This window comes from Zerene cesonia, chromosome 7, assembly GCF_012273895.1.
Source record: "Zerene cesonia ecotype Mississippi chromosome 7, Zerene_cesonia_1.1, whole genome shotgun sequence".
In the NCBI taxonomy this organism is placed as follows: Eukaryota; Metazoa; Arthropoda; class Insecta; order Lepidoptera; family Pieridae; genus Zerene; species Zerene cesonia.
The window spans coordinates 3,034,708-3,050,480 of NC_052108.1; the positions used below are offsets into that span (position 1 = coordinate 3,034,708).

At 34.6% G+C, this 15,773-nt stretch overlaps 2 protein-coding genes across 2 annotated transcripts in view; one reads left to right on the plus strand and one right to left on the minus strand.

Annotated features, from left to right (window-relative positions):
* Nucleotides 1–3,275, minus strand: part of LOC119828200 (dynein regulatory complex subunit 3-like) — a 4,386-nt gene extending 1,111 nt beyond the window's left edge. The window contains exons 1-8 of the mRNA XM_038350300.1: nucleotides 3,176–3,275; nucleotides 2,417–2,784; nucleotides 2,050–2,222; nucleotides 1,561–1,770; nucleotides 1,234–1,374; nucleotides 827–1,028; nucleotides 480–665; nucleotides 4–75 (exon numbers count right to left, since the gene is read on the minus strand). Of these exons, the coding sequence (XP_038206228.1) occupies nucleotides 4–75; nucleotides 480–665; nucleotides 827–1,028; nucleotides 1,234–1,374; nucleotides 1,561–1,770; nucleotides 2,050–2,222; nucleotides 2,417–2,784; nucleotides 3,176–3,275 (1,452 nt within the window). The remainder of the gene's footprint in view (nucleotides 1–3; nucleotides 76–479; nucleotides 666–826; nucleotides 1,029–1,233; nucleotides 1,375–1,560; nucleotides 1,771–2,049; nucleotides 2,223–2,416; nucleotides 2,785–3,175) is intronic.
* Nucleotides 3,276–3,739: 464 nt separating this feature from the next.
* On the plus strand, nucleotides 3,740–15,271 carry LOC119840788 (TOM1-like protein 2). Its single transcript, XM_038367530.1, has 13 exons — nucleotides 3,740–3,878; nucleotides 4,061–4,308; nucleotides 6,074–6,181; nucleotides 9,121–9,216; nucleotides 9,900–10,001; nucleotides 10,693–10,839; nucleotides 11,390–11,541; nucleotides 12,008–12,081; nucleotides 12,514–12,579; nucleotides 12,874–12,976; nucleotides 13,443–13,533; nucleotides 13,851–13,910; nucleotides 14,880–15,271. Exons 1-13 carry the CDS (start codon nucleotides 3,824–3,826, stop codon nucleotides 15,090–15,092), a joined length of 1,515 nt encoding a protein of 504 aa, XP_038223458.1. The 5' UTR covers nucleotides 3,740–3,823; the 3' UTR covers nucleotides 15,093–15,271.
* Nucleotides 15,272–15,773: the final 502 nt, after the last annotated feature.

Sequence of the window (15,773 nt, forward strand, 5' to 3'; positions counted from 1 at the left end):
AGCGTCTATAAACCTCATGTGGTTATCGGACGATTGCGCTACGAGATTCATCATTGCATCCCTGTCCATCATCACCTTGAATTAAAAAAAAATATAAAATTATGAAATCACAGAAAAACCTTTTTTAGGCAATCCGTTGAAGGTTGAATTCATACAAATTACCTATAATTTTTTACATTAAAGAAATCTAATCACAAAATGCAGATTATTTATTCTAAATGCTTCCATTTATTAATTACTAGCTGCGTCCCGCGGTTTCAACCGGGTAAGTCCGTATCCCGTAACAATATAGAGATAAAAAGTTGCCTGTATGTTATTCCAGTTCTCCAGCTATCTACATACCAAATTTCATTGCAATTGGTTTAGTAGTTTTTGCGTGAAAGAGCAACAAACACACACACATCCTTATAAACTTTCGCAGCTAGTAATTCATATTCTGAGGATCGTTTATACTTTAGGTACAGTATAAAAAAAAATACCTCAAACAATTCAGGCGGTGCATCTCCCAACATAACTTTATTGCCCAAGAGTTTCGACAGAGTTTCAAACTGTCTCATGGACCAAATGCCCTCATGTTCTCTCCAAGCACCGAATGCGTTGCGAGATACTTCTAGAAGCTTCGTTATCATTTCCGTCATGTTCACTGAGAATTGTACTCTGGATTCCTGCAATGTTTTTCATTTTATGTTGAAAATAAAAATCGTTAAAATGGTTGGTGAATTGTTATTTATTTATTAGAAACAGTTACAGTAACAGCTTAAAACAGTGTTGGAAGAAGGTGCAAATTCACTTTAAAGCTATATTTTTCAAAGCAAAATCCATATACCTCGCAGCGTTCGTACAATTGCATCTCAATGGACATAAGTTTCTTCCACAGATCATAGACAAGATCATTGAACGCCTCTCCCGCGTCTATAACGTTTGGTTCCACTTGCTCTATGGTCGCTTGCTTGGCTGTCACTTTGCTGATTATTTCGTTCATTTGTTCAACTAACGGTTTCTTCTTCAATTCAAATTCTTCTACCACCCTAGGCACATAATTATTATACTATTTCCACTACCTAATTAATTCAACTAATAACTTCATTCAATACTGATTCAAGATTTTTTTTTAATGTTTACCACTAGACAAAGGAGAAAGTGAAAGAAAATATTTTCTTTGTCTTACCAAGTAAGATATGGTTTTAAAGATACTGAAAATCTTGTATAATAACCATTATATAATACACTTACTGCTTACTCTTCTTAACGCTTTCTTCCAATGCGTTATCCACGAGGTCTTTAAAGAGTTTTATTTCGTGCTGCCTCGCGTTATATGCCCCTTGGGCAAAATCCACTAATCCCGCCATCGTTTCTACGTATTGTTCTTTGTATCTTAATTATTAATAACAACCGATTATTATAACACGTTTGTTTAATAAATAGGGAATATGCATGTAATTCGAATAAGAGTCGCATATATTTTTTAATAAACTTTATGCTAGGTACATAAAACTGAAAGAGAAGGAATTCGATATCGAGGCTCGGTGATATGAGGTGAAGCTACAGAAAAATACCTACTGTTCATAAAATCCAATAAGTTCCCCTCCTATTTTCAATAGTAATGCACCATCCGGGTCCTTCTCAAACATGGACTCTATCAACTCCGGCCCACTCAAATACTCCACGAACGACAACGCGTAGAATTTCACTTTAGCATCGTACTCCTCTTTGGCTATTCGTGCCTTTTCCGATTTCTCGTCTGCTTCGTCCAACTTACGGAGGAGACCGCTAAAATAGACCTTTTGTATAATAACCTTAATGTCAAAAGCCATCCAAGCCATCTTGATTACTATTTAGCGCACTATTAGCTTATCCACTACTTGTAGTTCCGTTGAATAGTGAAATATATGAGCAATGCAATATTATGTGTGATAAGTTGGTACCGAGTTGTACTTTGCTATAATGTATGTAAATGGGTTATAACATTTTTCAATATATTCTAGAAAATCCTAAAGTATTCCGGGGACGAATAAAACTTCCAACAATGAATATTTATTATTATTTTACCGAAATATAGCTTGGCCAGCTTCTCTCTCTTCTTCTGTAATTAGTTTATAATCGAGATACGTAACTCTTGTTAGGGCTGACTTCAAAAACTGATTGGTCATTGGATCATCACAGCACGGGTTGCCTTTGAAACTGACCGAGCGGAGTTTGCGAAATCTTCGAAGGTAAGACATCTATATACAAATACATTGATTAAATCATCAACTAGTATTTACGGAGTAGCTGCCTAATGTAAAAAATACTGATATTATCTAAGAACCTGTAACGTATTTTGGAGAAGTTTTGTATATTTATTGGTAATTTTATATGAAATGATAGTAACATGTATGACAGATAGGAAAAATACATAAACTGTAACAAATCTGACCTCTTTATAATCTTCAATCAAATTATCGCCAATACTAAAAACCAATAGATTCTCCAACGTCTCCATATTTTCCAACTTTCGTATTCTATTATGGAATAGAGTAAGAACCTCCAAATTGACTAATTCTTCTAAATTTTCAATCTTTTCTATTTTATTGAATGATAAGTCTAGTTCATTTAAACCAGTAAGTTGCTCCAGGTTTTCTATTTTTTCAATTAAGTTGTGAGCTAACGTTAATTTTCTCAATGATTTCAGCATCCATAAATGATCTATTCTCAAGATATTTTGAAACTCTAATCGTACTATAGGTGCTTCGTCTAAATGAACACCTTCTTCAGCAAAAAGTCTTCCTGCTTCTTCGGTTGGACCTAGACAAAAAGTAAATGCTGAAGTAATCTATACGAATCTATACTAATATTATAAAGCTGAAGAGTTTTTTTGTTTGTTCACTAATCTCATGAACTACTAGTTCGATTTAAAAAATTCCTTCAATGTTAGATAGCCCATTTATTTAGAAAGGCTATAGGCAATATACGTACCACGGGCCAAGCCCGGGCGGACCTCTAGTAATCAATTAAAGAGCAAATTACCACCATAAACAACGTTTATGGCCTTCGGTACTTGGCTGTTTTTCAGACACAATATAGCAATATATATAAATTACTAAGTATTAAACCAATTTAACTCTCGGGTACCCGTGATCCCGTGGAATCCCGCCACGTGATCAAATTTTTTCTATTCTTTAAAAATTTCACTTACCGTATTCGAGGATGCATCTGGTGAGCATTGCATTGTCAATAACTCCTGGCTCAATAGCAGGGTGTATGATTAAACTATTTAAAGATTTTTTTTCAGTCATTTTTGATCAGTGTCGATTAGTGCAAGCGTTTTGGTTTAAGCAATAATTATTGTCTTGTCATAGAAATGAAAACATTTACGTCAATTAAGATTTAAGGCTAACGCCGTTACTAGGATACCAAATTGAATCGTATCACTGCTTACGTCCATGAATATGAGAAATCATGACGTACCTTATCACTTTATAACGATTCGATCGAGTAATAATTACTGTTTACTACCTCTATAACTTTATCATTTTAAAATTTACCGCCATAATTGGAAATCACAGATAATGAAATTGTATAGCATTTTTATGATTACGAAACCAAATACTGAGTAAATAATTGTAATAATATTCAAATATTAAACGTTAATTATGATCATATTATACACATATTTTAAAATTTTATATAGATACATAAAAATCAAAACCTAAATGTATCACAATTTTGTGTAGCGGAACGTCATTTACTTGACGTTTGCGCGATAATGAAATTATGACAAAGTGACAAGTGAAATCGGTGAAAAATATTGATAAATAGAAGAATAATTAAATAAAGAACAAAAATGTCTTTCTTTGGAGTAGGAAACCCTTTTGCTACGCCGGTTGGTCAAAAAATAGGTAAATAGAATGTATTGTGACTTAAATAGGTATTTCTAATGACATTTTTAAGTTGTTGCGCATTTAATATCAAATATCATAATTTCTTTGTTCCCCTGAAATCGATTAAACCGATCCATAAAAAATCCTGGATTAATAACCTCTACAAAATGTCCAAAAGTTTACATGATTGTGTTTTTCAGAACAAGCTACTGATGGCTCCCTTCCTTCAGAGAATTGGGCTCTTAACATGGAAATTTGTGATATTATTAATAGTAGTACAGATGGGCCTAAGGATGCAATAAAGGCGATAAGAAAAAGACTAACACAAAGTGCAGGAAAAAACTACACCATAGTAATGTACACACTGACTGTACTAGAGAGTTCTGTAAAGAATTGTGGAAAACCCTTCCACATCTTGGTTTGCAACAAAGAATTCATATCCGAGCTGGTGAGTTGAACAAATTGATATGCCCTTGACAATTAAAGTATTTACCACTGATAAGTAAGTAGGCAACATTTAAAGTAGACTAATGCTAATTATATCTCACCTTGACCATAACTGAGAGTCTTAGAATATTTGATATGATGTAATATAAAGAAAAATGTCATTTATTAATCTGTAGACATATATGACAACAACTTCAAATATTAAATGGTATCATTACAAAACATGTTAATATTGTAGATAAGTGTATAATAATTGCATGTATATTTGTTTTATACTATACTTTTTTAAATACAAATTTATTTGATTAAGTTTAATAATCGTATTGTACATTTGAATTATGACTAAAATAAAAATCCACAAAATATTTACAATATAAACAAATCTTATCTGATAAAGTGTCATTCACATGCTGTATGTGATTACTCTTGACAGAAAATGTATTCGGCAAGTTAAATAGTACAAATGATTAGTAGTTTTATGTTTAAACTATTAATTTTCCCCAGCTATGCGCGTGGTACATATATATAGCACTCAGTGAAGTTGCAGTTTTCTTATGGTGAAAGAATTTAAGAAATCATTCCAGTAGTTTTTGAGTTTAACCATTACAAACAAACCAATAAAAACTACAAATTCTTCCTCTTTATGATATTAGTGTAGATTATGCAATATCATTATTACTTATTTCATTCAAATATTCACACAACTCTTTGTTTGAATTTTTTTTCTGTAATATTTAAAATCAACTACATTATCATAGTCATACATTATATTAAACAAAATTGTTATAATCAAACATTGTTGATATTGTATTCAAATGGCGTATAAAAACCACCACCATCACCACCACCTTGGCTATGCCCCTTGAATTATATAGCCAGATATTACCAATATTCAATGGTAAAAGATTTCTTGAAATTAGTAGTTCCCAAGATTAGCATTTTAAAACAAATAAACCTTTAGCTTTATATTATTAATATAGATTCTGTATCCCAATAAATAAGACCCAAGCTGCTTTCTCTTAAAAATGTATATATTTATTACAGTATGTTTTAACAAATACCTGAGGTGCAAGGTATTTTTAATTAAATAAACATGCATTAATTACTATCAACTTTATATCAGTCACATGAGATGAAAAGGTCAATATACAAATAATACTGTTTATTCAATATCTCTTCGCTAAATAAGTATAAATGTAATAGAATATGATTATAATTTTATGATGTCATCTCAGATAATGAATATAACATTCTACAGCCTGTTGCCAGCACACAAACTGGTTCATTTACATACAAGAATAACATATTGTATATAATGTGTAATATGTTTCAACACTTTGTGTAGGGCAAAGAAAAAGTTTAACATTAATAATAATTGAACATGTTAAACTATATATGTATAACTAGAGAATAAAACGACATATGTTGTAATATTGTATAATATAAAAACTAGTTTAATGGGTGACTAATTTTGTACTATCCATCCAAAAGTGGCATCTATAGATTGTTCTAGAAATCGATTTTCCGAGAAAAGCTTGCCAATAACCAATCTATGGATTATTTTTGTATTGGCATGCAAGTTAGAGATTGATCAAAAAATATATATTCATTGAAGATTTATGCAATACTCAATAGGATATACATTATTAATTTTGTATGAAAGAAAATAATAATATTTTAACTCCTTGTAATGTGTTTTACACATGTTAATTAAAACAATATTGCTTACTAACATACTCATATGAAAGAAATAATTTCTTCGACAGGTAAAATTAATTGGCCCCAAAAATGACCCACCAACAGTGGTACAGGAGAAGGTCCTCAGTCTTATACAGTGCTGGGCGGACGCTTTCCAGAACCAGCCTGAACTGCAGGTTTGTGTGTACTTTTTATTTATTGTATATTATATATCTGTGTAAATTACGTAATACATCCAAGGAAAACAGTATTTTCCTTGGATGTATTACATTGCTATCAATTTATTTATTTTTTTCGTAAAAATATGTTTATTGACATAAAAAGAAACAATCAAAATAAATGAATAACCAACCTGTTAAGCATTGTTTCGTATTGGCGGTGGTGTCTCCCTCAATACATACAAAAAGTTTGTACTGATGTTATGATTATAAAAATTATTTAAACAAATTTATCAAACAAATAGCATGCCTACATATCACTTGAAATTGTACAAGTTAGGATAATTAAATACAAGAGAAAATTCTTTTTTTTTTTTTTTTTTTTTTTTTTATGTCATAGTCGGCAATGGAGCTGGTGGGTCGCCTGATGGTAAGCGCTACCACCGCCCATGAACATTTGGAGAGGCGTAAGGTCAATTGCAGACCTTTCGCCTCTACAAATGGATTGCCGACTTTAATTGGGAAGGGATTAGGAAAGGATTGATGAGAGGAAGAAAGGAAGGGACTGGGAAGGGTAAGGAAAAGGATATGGGCCAATGGGAAAAGGATATAATTCATTTAAACAACAAAAAAATATCCAAAAAAAACATAACAATAATTGTCATCATATTTCTTATTTGTGGTTCGAAAGTAAATTTATTAGCGAATATATTATTAGGTACAATAGTATAGGTGTATGAGAAGATAAATTATAATAGGTCAGTACTCAGTGTTCAATCTTGTAGGTCTTCCACGCAAATAAACTTACATTGTTGCATGATATCCGACCTAGTTTGTTCGCACAATGTGGATTGGATTACATTTGAGTTTCGCATTTGTTTCTAGAAGTCCTACGTGAATACGTTTTTTTTTTTATATAGTTTTTAAATTCCTTGAAATTAAATTCGGCAGTGCCGAATCAAGTGACGTGCACAATCCTACTAATCCTACTAATATTTGAAATGCGAAAGTTTGTAACAATGTGTGTATATTTGTTACTCTTTCACACGAAAACTACTGAACCGATTGCAATGAAATTTGGTACGTAGACAGCTGGACGATTGAAATAACATATAGACTATTTTTATCCCGATATTCCTACGGGATACGGACTTACGCAGGTGAAACCGCGGGGCGTAACTACTATAAAATAAAGTAGCGGTCTGCCCGAGCTTCGACCGTGTTATATTTATTTATTTATCCTGCTTATCATAATATCATACAAAGTCTACTCAAAAATCACGTACGTTGTAGATATCTAGCGGTGAAAGAATGTTTGAAATCGGTCCAGTAGTTCTTGAGAATAAAGCGTACAAACAAACTTTTATATTATTACTAGCTGCGCCCCGCGGTTTCACCCGCGTAAGTCCGTATCCCGTAGGAATATCGGGATAAAAAATAGATGTTGGCCGATTCTCAGACCTACCCAATATGCTTACCAAATTTCAGAGGAATCGGTCAAGCCGTTTCGGAGGAGTATGGCAACGAAAACTGTGACACGAGAATTTTATATATATAGATCTAATAATATAGATATCACAGTTTATGTATTCGTACATTTAATCTCAATCAAACTCAATTAATTTGCTTAACACGTTTTTTATTAAGTACTGATCGTGTATACTTGAGTCTCATGTGAAGTAGCACATGTTTTAGTCAAATTAAATTCTACAAGCTGAGAGAAAATACAGCATTGAGCTAGTTTAGTATCGTAGATATATTTGGCTCTATAAAGTAATAAAATATCTTTCGTATGAAAAAATCTTGTCTTGCTTTATTTTACCATTATTAAGCTGTTATCGAATTAATGCGTATTATAATATGTTAATTTGAATGTGTTAAAACGTAATTAAAGCGGATGTACTGTAATAGCTATCATATTATGTCTATAACTGATAACTAATTAATTAATATTTAATTAATCCTTTACTTAAGTGCGTGTGATAAACGAGAAGAAATAAAATTTTCAATCGTCTTTCCCAAAAACGAAAGGGGTTCTCAATTGGTATTTTTATTTACTGCGTTTTATGATTTCTATGTTATTTGATTGTATTATTCGTCTCCGTATGGTTATTTTAATGGGATTTATATTATAGGTTTTTAACGGATTGACGTGATTATTTTTGTGTTTGATAGGAAATTGTTGTCATTTGGATTTTGTCGCATTTCAAAATATGGAGTGGTCTGACTTCTGACATCGGTGATTGGTCTTTTTTGTAGAAACTGCCTGTGTATATAGTAGTGTGGTTAACTTGAGTACAAGGATTGCTCGATCACCAAAAATAAGTGATAAGAATAAGGCGAATCGCAATAATATTACATTATATAACGATAAAACTAACAATGAAAAAACGTCTCGCTCCAGTCGAACCGAGAAGCGTATTTGAATCATCGAATCTTGTAAATTTCATCGATAACATTGATAAAATCAAAGTCCGTTGGTATAATTATAGTATTATTTTTTCCATATTGATTTTAGTGATATAACTTGTTTTCCTTCTTAAATCAGAGTCGTCACCTTTTAACTAAAATACAAACTAGTGTTACGAAGACATTTGAAGAATTAGGTCGTTATAAAATATTCCAGGATCCTTTGAAATATATATTCAAAACTCCGCTGGGTATATATTGTGTTAATCCTCGATTTTTTTGTTAATGTCATAGCGGGTAACTGATCTTGTGGTTCGCCTGATGGTAAGCGATCACCACCGCCAATGAACATTCGCAAAGGCAGTGCCTCTACGAATGTGCTGCCCGCTTTTGTGGGGTAAAGGAGGATTTTATTCAATCAATTTATACATAATTTAAAGAACAACTACGTAGCATACATACGTAGCATTTCAGATATCCACCCTGATATTTGGTTACACATTATTATAGATAGTTTCATATATTTTATAAAGATTTTTCTATTGTAGGGTGTAGTTCAAGTGTACAATGAATTACGGACTAAAGGTGTTGAGTTCCCGATGACCGATTTGGACGCAATGGCACCTATATTTACACCCCAGAGAGTAAGTAGAGAGTGTACTGAAATTTAGCCCTTATTGTGTTTAGATTAAGTTTTTTTTTTACAAAAATACAAAGCCCATAATACTTATAGCCTATTATTTCAAGCAGCGGTTAAAACAATTGCCTAGAGTATACACGTGACATTTGACACCCGGTAGTATGGCCTCTGTTTAATCTGTGACACCTTGTTATTTGATACGCTAACTGTGGCGGGAGAGGTCAACTTAGTACCTACCTAATGTTCGTCGCACGTTGCATGTAAAGGAATGGAGATTTTGTACAAATTCAAGTAAACACTCTTCATTCTACGGTATAATTTTCGTAGTTTGTATTCTCTAACTTTTTACAGCTAACGATTTTTTTATAAACTACATAATCAGCGTAATATGGTGTATGTTTGAGTCTAAATATAATCTAATATATGCACTATAAACCTGTAGGATATAAATATATTATGTCTGCCTCAATAACCCTTAATATCGCACATTGACTTGATAGAACTAAACTCTAGTTCCCTATTTTTATTCCCAATCTCGAAACACATTATTTTCAATAGTGTTTCAACTTGTGTTTTTTTATTCTTATCAACACTATTCCAAATTAAAACCTGTACGCAACTGCAACACATATTATTACATATTATTTAGGTCTAGCCTCTATCTTCACAGAGCATAAATATTTTCAGAGCGTACCGGACAGCGTTGAGCCGGTGGTTGGTTCGCCGCAACGCTCTGTGTTGCCGCAAACCTCGCCTAATCGGATTCCACTCGAAAATAATACGGGAACGGTAAGATGTGGCAATGTTTCTTGCTGAAAAAATAAACATTCTTTAATTATTTTAGCTAATAAACAGGTGTCATGAATCGACTGAGTCAGGTAGGGTTCAAAGTACTGATCAGAATAAGTATTCTGTGTTTCATGTTTTTTTGTTAGAAAATGCCCATAAAGAAGAAATCGATCAGTAGATAGATTGAAAATGAAATGTTGCAGGAAGTTTGAAACAACTTTCGTTTTTATCAAAAATAGCACTGTCACGCTCGATTGACCCTGCAGTAGAGTTTTTTTAGAAAGTGTGACCATAGAACGAAAATAATCGTCATTCAACACAATTATTTAGAACATAAAATATGTAAAAACGTATATAGAATTTTTAAATTTATCAAAAACATTTTTCTAATTAGATAGTAAATATTTTTTTTAATATTATTATAAAAGATAAACGTTAAAACCTCATATATTTTCACATTTAAAAATCGCACCGAAACTATTTCATGATAACGTAACATCACTTTGAAAGAATATAGAAAAAGACTGGGAAGGGTAAGGAAAAAGATATGAGCCTCCACCACGAAAGTCTGGAGGGGTGTGGTACCCCGGTGCGAGCTGGCCCAATTCGTGCCGAAGCATGCTCGACTCCCACATACGTGTAGTGGAGGATAATAATAATAATTCCACGTATATATGTGGTCATCGATCAGGTGACGCTCACCGAGAGCCAGACGGCGAAGCTGCGAGCGGACCTGGCGGTGGTGGAGGGCAACATGGGCGTCATGAGCGACATGCTCAACGAGCTCACCGCGCAGCCCTACGCGCACCACCACGACTCCGACATACAGCTGCTCGATGTATGTACCGCTTCTCCATTCCCACCTGCGAAGAGGCAACCATACTGGGGTCATGATGTCAACTTATGGGGGGGGACGTCTGGTGGTAGTATAAGCGCTACAACCGTCCATGAATATTTGTGGAGGCCTTAAGCCTGCAAAGTGTCAATAAACGCACTGTAATTTTAAAAAGCTCCATAGAGTACCTAAACACGTATGGATGACGTGAGTGAAAATTTGCTAGAGGATCCGTCAAGTGCGAATTGGGTTTGCGAACTCGGGCTTCGCTACAAATAAGCTAAAGAGCAATTGCAAAAAAAAAATTGTCCATCCATCCAATTTACGACAACAGCTTGTTTATACTACAATTTTAAGTATATTTTTTGGATATAGTGGCAACAGAAATATATCATTACTGAAAATTTTAACTGTCCAACTATCACGGTTCTCATGAAAAAGCCTCGATAGAGGTGACAAGACGAACAGACAGACGAACGTCACATGTCCCATTTGACATACCGGTAGGGAAGTGTAAAAGGCATGTGGTATATGCGGGGCTGCGCGTGCGCAGGAGCTGGCGGAGACGCTGCGCGCGATGCAGGCGCGCGTGGCGGAGCTGGCGGGGCGCGTGGCCGACGAGTGCCCGCTCACCGCCGCGCTGCTGCTCACCAACGACCAGCTGCACAACCTGCTGCTGCGCCACGCGCGCTTCACCAGCAACCGGTGAGCGCACACACACACGCACACACACACGCACGCACACACACGCACACACACACGCACGCACACACACACACACACACACACGCACACACACACACACACACACACGCACACACACACGCACACACACGCACACACACACACACACGCACACACACGCCGACCCAACCACATACATCATCATCATCATCAGCCCATATATGTTCCCACTGCTTTAAGGGTTCAGGCCATAATCCACCACGCTGGCTAAGTGCGGGTTGACCCAATCACAACCACACCCAAACACCCACCAACCGCCAATCTCGGCCTGCTGCTGCGACCTGCCATCGTCGTCATCATCATTATCACCATCATTATCATCACCTGAAGATAAGAAATATTTCTACGCATCTAATATGAAAGGAATATTTCAAGTTTCCGGTAAATCTGGCCAATTTTTAATGAAATATATTTAATTTGTTTACAGGAACGCAGCGACAGGCGGCGCAACACCGTCAGCCATTTTGGGGGCCGCAATGGGAGTCCCCGGAACCGTATCACGTGAGTTTTGTATGGGAGTTGTTTCGTAAAACTTCGAATCTGTACTTCATAATATTATAAATCTGACGAGTTTGTTTGTTTGAACGCATTAATCTCGGGAACTACTGGTCCGATTTTGAAAATTTATTTCGGTGTTACATAACCCATTTATTGCAGAAGGTTATTATAGGCTATGTATGTGTCACCGTTAGATTGTAAAGATCGTTAGATTACAATATATCTAGCGAGATTGTAAACAATCGATAGATTGTGAACCGTATCATTATGATTGCAATTTGACTCATTCTTCTTCGCTATATTGTAATCTACCGAAGTGAAACCGTTAAATTTATGTACCACGGGCGAGGCCGGGACAGACGGCTAGTATGCAATAAAATACAATAAGCGAATAAATATTCTTTCGACCATTACATAATTGCCACTTTATTTCAGCCCCAAAACAAGACGAGGATGCCTTGATCGACCTTAGCGACGACGTTCCCGATATCGCTAAATTGAGTGAGTTATCTTTTTTTTAATTCAACATTGTTGACTTATTAAAAAATTAATTTAAATGTAATTTTTTTTATAACATTGAAATGCTTTATCAATGGAAATTTTTGAAAGAATAGAAAGAAAAACATAAAACCGAAAGAATGGAAGAAATTCAATTACTGTGGCGGGATCACGGGTGGCCGAGAGGCAAGGCGTTGCTGCGGTTTGGCAAAAAGATGCGGGTTCGAATCCCGCCTCGTGATCAAATTTTTTCTATTCTTTCAAAATTTCTCATTTAAATGTTTTTCTGAAATTCAGGTGTCAAAGATAACCACGAAGAAAAGTCTCCGAGCGGCTCTAAGGACGAGTTCGATATGTTTGCCCAGTCGCGCAACGTCACCTACGAAACGGCTAAAACTGGGTATGAACATTGCTAAAGTTTTTTCGTTTAAAAATTATTATATAAAAAAGTAATTTTGTTAATAACAAAAATGATATTTTTGCATAAAATGGAGAATTATCTATTATACAATTTTATTAGTTATTTATGTTAGTGTCAATGGAATACAGGCTAAAAAACAAGTTATGGTCTAAAAGATAAATACGGTTATTTTAACTTTAATAAAATTGTATTTCTTTTTTTACATGTGTTGGGTTTTTATATAAAATACTAGCTTTTCGCTTCGACTTTGCAAGCGGTACACATATACATATATAGCCTGTCATTCAGTGAACCTACAGTTTTGTAAATATTTTTGTAGATTAAAAAAAAAATAAAAATATTAGTGTAGCTTGTATCGAAATGTCCACTCAGCTAATACTGATATCTACATGGTTTACATAGTTTCTTTTTTCCTATAAATTTATTATAAAAATAAAACTTCCAGGGGCAGCAGTTACGCGGATAATTTAGAGGAACAAGCAACAGCTGGATTGGCAACCGCCGCCAGCACTAGACCCACTCAAGCACAAGCGCTTGTAAGTAAAATATGTACTTAAATAGTATAAAAAAATTATAATGAATTTATATTTTATCGCTTAGAGTTAATGATATAATAGACCCGTCATCCAGCTGTATCTCAATTAGAAAGGGACAGAAGATTGCGATACCTTTTCTGTCTCACCTCCTAATATGTATAGTTGGCGCGGAAGGATAGCATAAGATTATTGTTTATTTTTTCTTTTTGATTGAATTGTTTAATTATTATTTCTTTCTTTATAAAATTTGCTTGGTACTTATGATTTCTTCTCATTTTTAATTTGTTTCTTATATATGTATATAAATTTTTCAACAGCCCTCGGGAATGGATCAAAGAGAAATCGATGAGATATCCGCTTGGTTAGAACAAGAAAAGGTGAATTTTGCTTTATTTTGATGTTTTTTTTTTTTATTATTTTTTTTTTATTTTGGCGCACTCTAGGCACTTACATAAATGATAACACTTGAAATTTTTAAATTTGCTTCATAACGATATACAGCTAAAAAGGTGTTGGTGTTGGGAAAATTTTATTATTATTTTTCCTGTATTCATTTACTCTGAAACAATTAAAAGCAAAAGAGTAAGAAAATCTCACAATTCAGAAAATTAAGAGTTTTTTAATAGTTGATTTAACGTATTTTTATATGTTTTAGTTGTTTTTCCTCTATTAAACCTCACACAACGGCGATAGAAGCGATTGTTTCAGTGTAGTTAGATGTATAGTTTTATTATAATGTTCAATACACTGGACGCGATGGGGAAAACCCTTTTAAGTCTTCACTCACAACTTTTCATTTTTCTATATGACAGTACAGTAAATACCCACGCATGTACCGCGCATTTATTATATATATACTCCCAAATACTTTTATTGATGTCGTGCACCGTGTTTTCTTCATTACTATGATAAAAGCAAACAACTGCTCAATTGATATTAAATCCTAGTCAGTCACGAAGACTATTAACAAAGTGAGGGTAGTTAGACCGAACATTATTATCAACGTTTGAACATCAAGATACAATTCGTACGAATGCACCTCGCTTCGAAGTGATTCGGCATTTTATAGGATTCGATAACTAACGAATTTTGACAAGTTATGAAAAGCGATATCTGTATCTTAACCGAAAATTATTCATCCGACAGAATATTGAAACACAATTAATAACCGACATATGAAATAATAATGTTTTAATTTTATACACCGTTTGAGCAAATACATAGCTTAATACTACAAACGGCTAACTAACTGTAAATAATGAATGCTTTGGTTAGGTTAGAGTCTAGTACCAACATTAAGGTACCTATACCTCTGGTACCAACATTAATTGCCCTCATCCCCTCAGGCGGCGACGGAGGCGAGCGGGCAGGAGAGCGTCACGAGCAGCGACTTCGAGAAGTTTCTCGCGGAACGCGCCGCCGCCGCCGACACGCTGCCGCCCGCCAACACCAACACCAACACCAGCAACAACACCAACACCAACACCAACAACACACCCACCCCGGCTGCGAGACACAGGCAGATCAATAAGGATCAAGACTCTATGTTCGCGTTGTAGATGGACGGATGGTATCGCTAACGTCGGCTATAGAAAATATGAGGGGGGGGGGGGAGAAACAATTGTCATGTCACTAACACATGAAATAATAATAATGAAATAGTGATATTATCGGGTTATATGATTCATTGGTATTGCCGTGGGTCCCTGTAAAGTGCAAAATACATTAAAATAACAAAGAAAAGAAGTTGTAATAATAACAGATACAAACAACAACGATTGATCGATATGAATTGCAAAAGTATTTAAAACTATAGGTAAGGGGGCGTCCATAAATTACGTGAGGTGTTTAAGGGAGGGAGGGGGTCAAGTAAAATCTTCCCAAATCTCATTTGGGGGAGAGGGGGGGGTTTTAATAAATATCACGTATTTTTTTTAACAGAAAACCGTGAAAATAAAGTTTAGTTAAAGTAAAAAAAATTCTAGAAAAATTTACGTATGTCAAAACTTGATGTATTAGTATTCGTTATTTATCCTTTTAAATCCCGCGTACGGATGATTTTTTCTTTTCCTTTCTTAAATCCAATGGGTTCATAGTCATAATATATTTCAAAAAATCTCACGTGAGATTTGGGGAGGGGGGAGAGAGTTGAGGAAAATCTTACGAAATCCCAATAGGAGGGCGGGGGAGTCAAAAAATTCTGAAAATGTCTCACGTAATTTATGGACGCTCCCTAATCG

Excerpts from the sequence above, each read along its gene's own strand:
- LOC119840788 (XM_038367530.1), top strand. The coding sequence starts at position 3,824 with ATGTCTTTCTTTGGAGTAGGAAACCCTTTTGCTACGCCGGTTGGTCAA. Across the intron at positions 12,082-12,513 it reads AGTCCCCGGAACCGTATCAC|CCCCAAAACAAGACGAGGAT; the intron begins GTGAGTTTTGTA and ends ACTTTATTTCAG. Across the intron at positions 12,977-13,442 it reads TACGAAACGGCTAAAACTGG|GGGCAGCAGTTACGCGGATA; the intron begins GTATGAACATTG and ends TAAAACTTCCAG.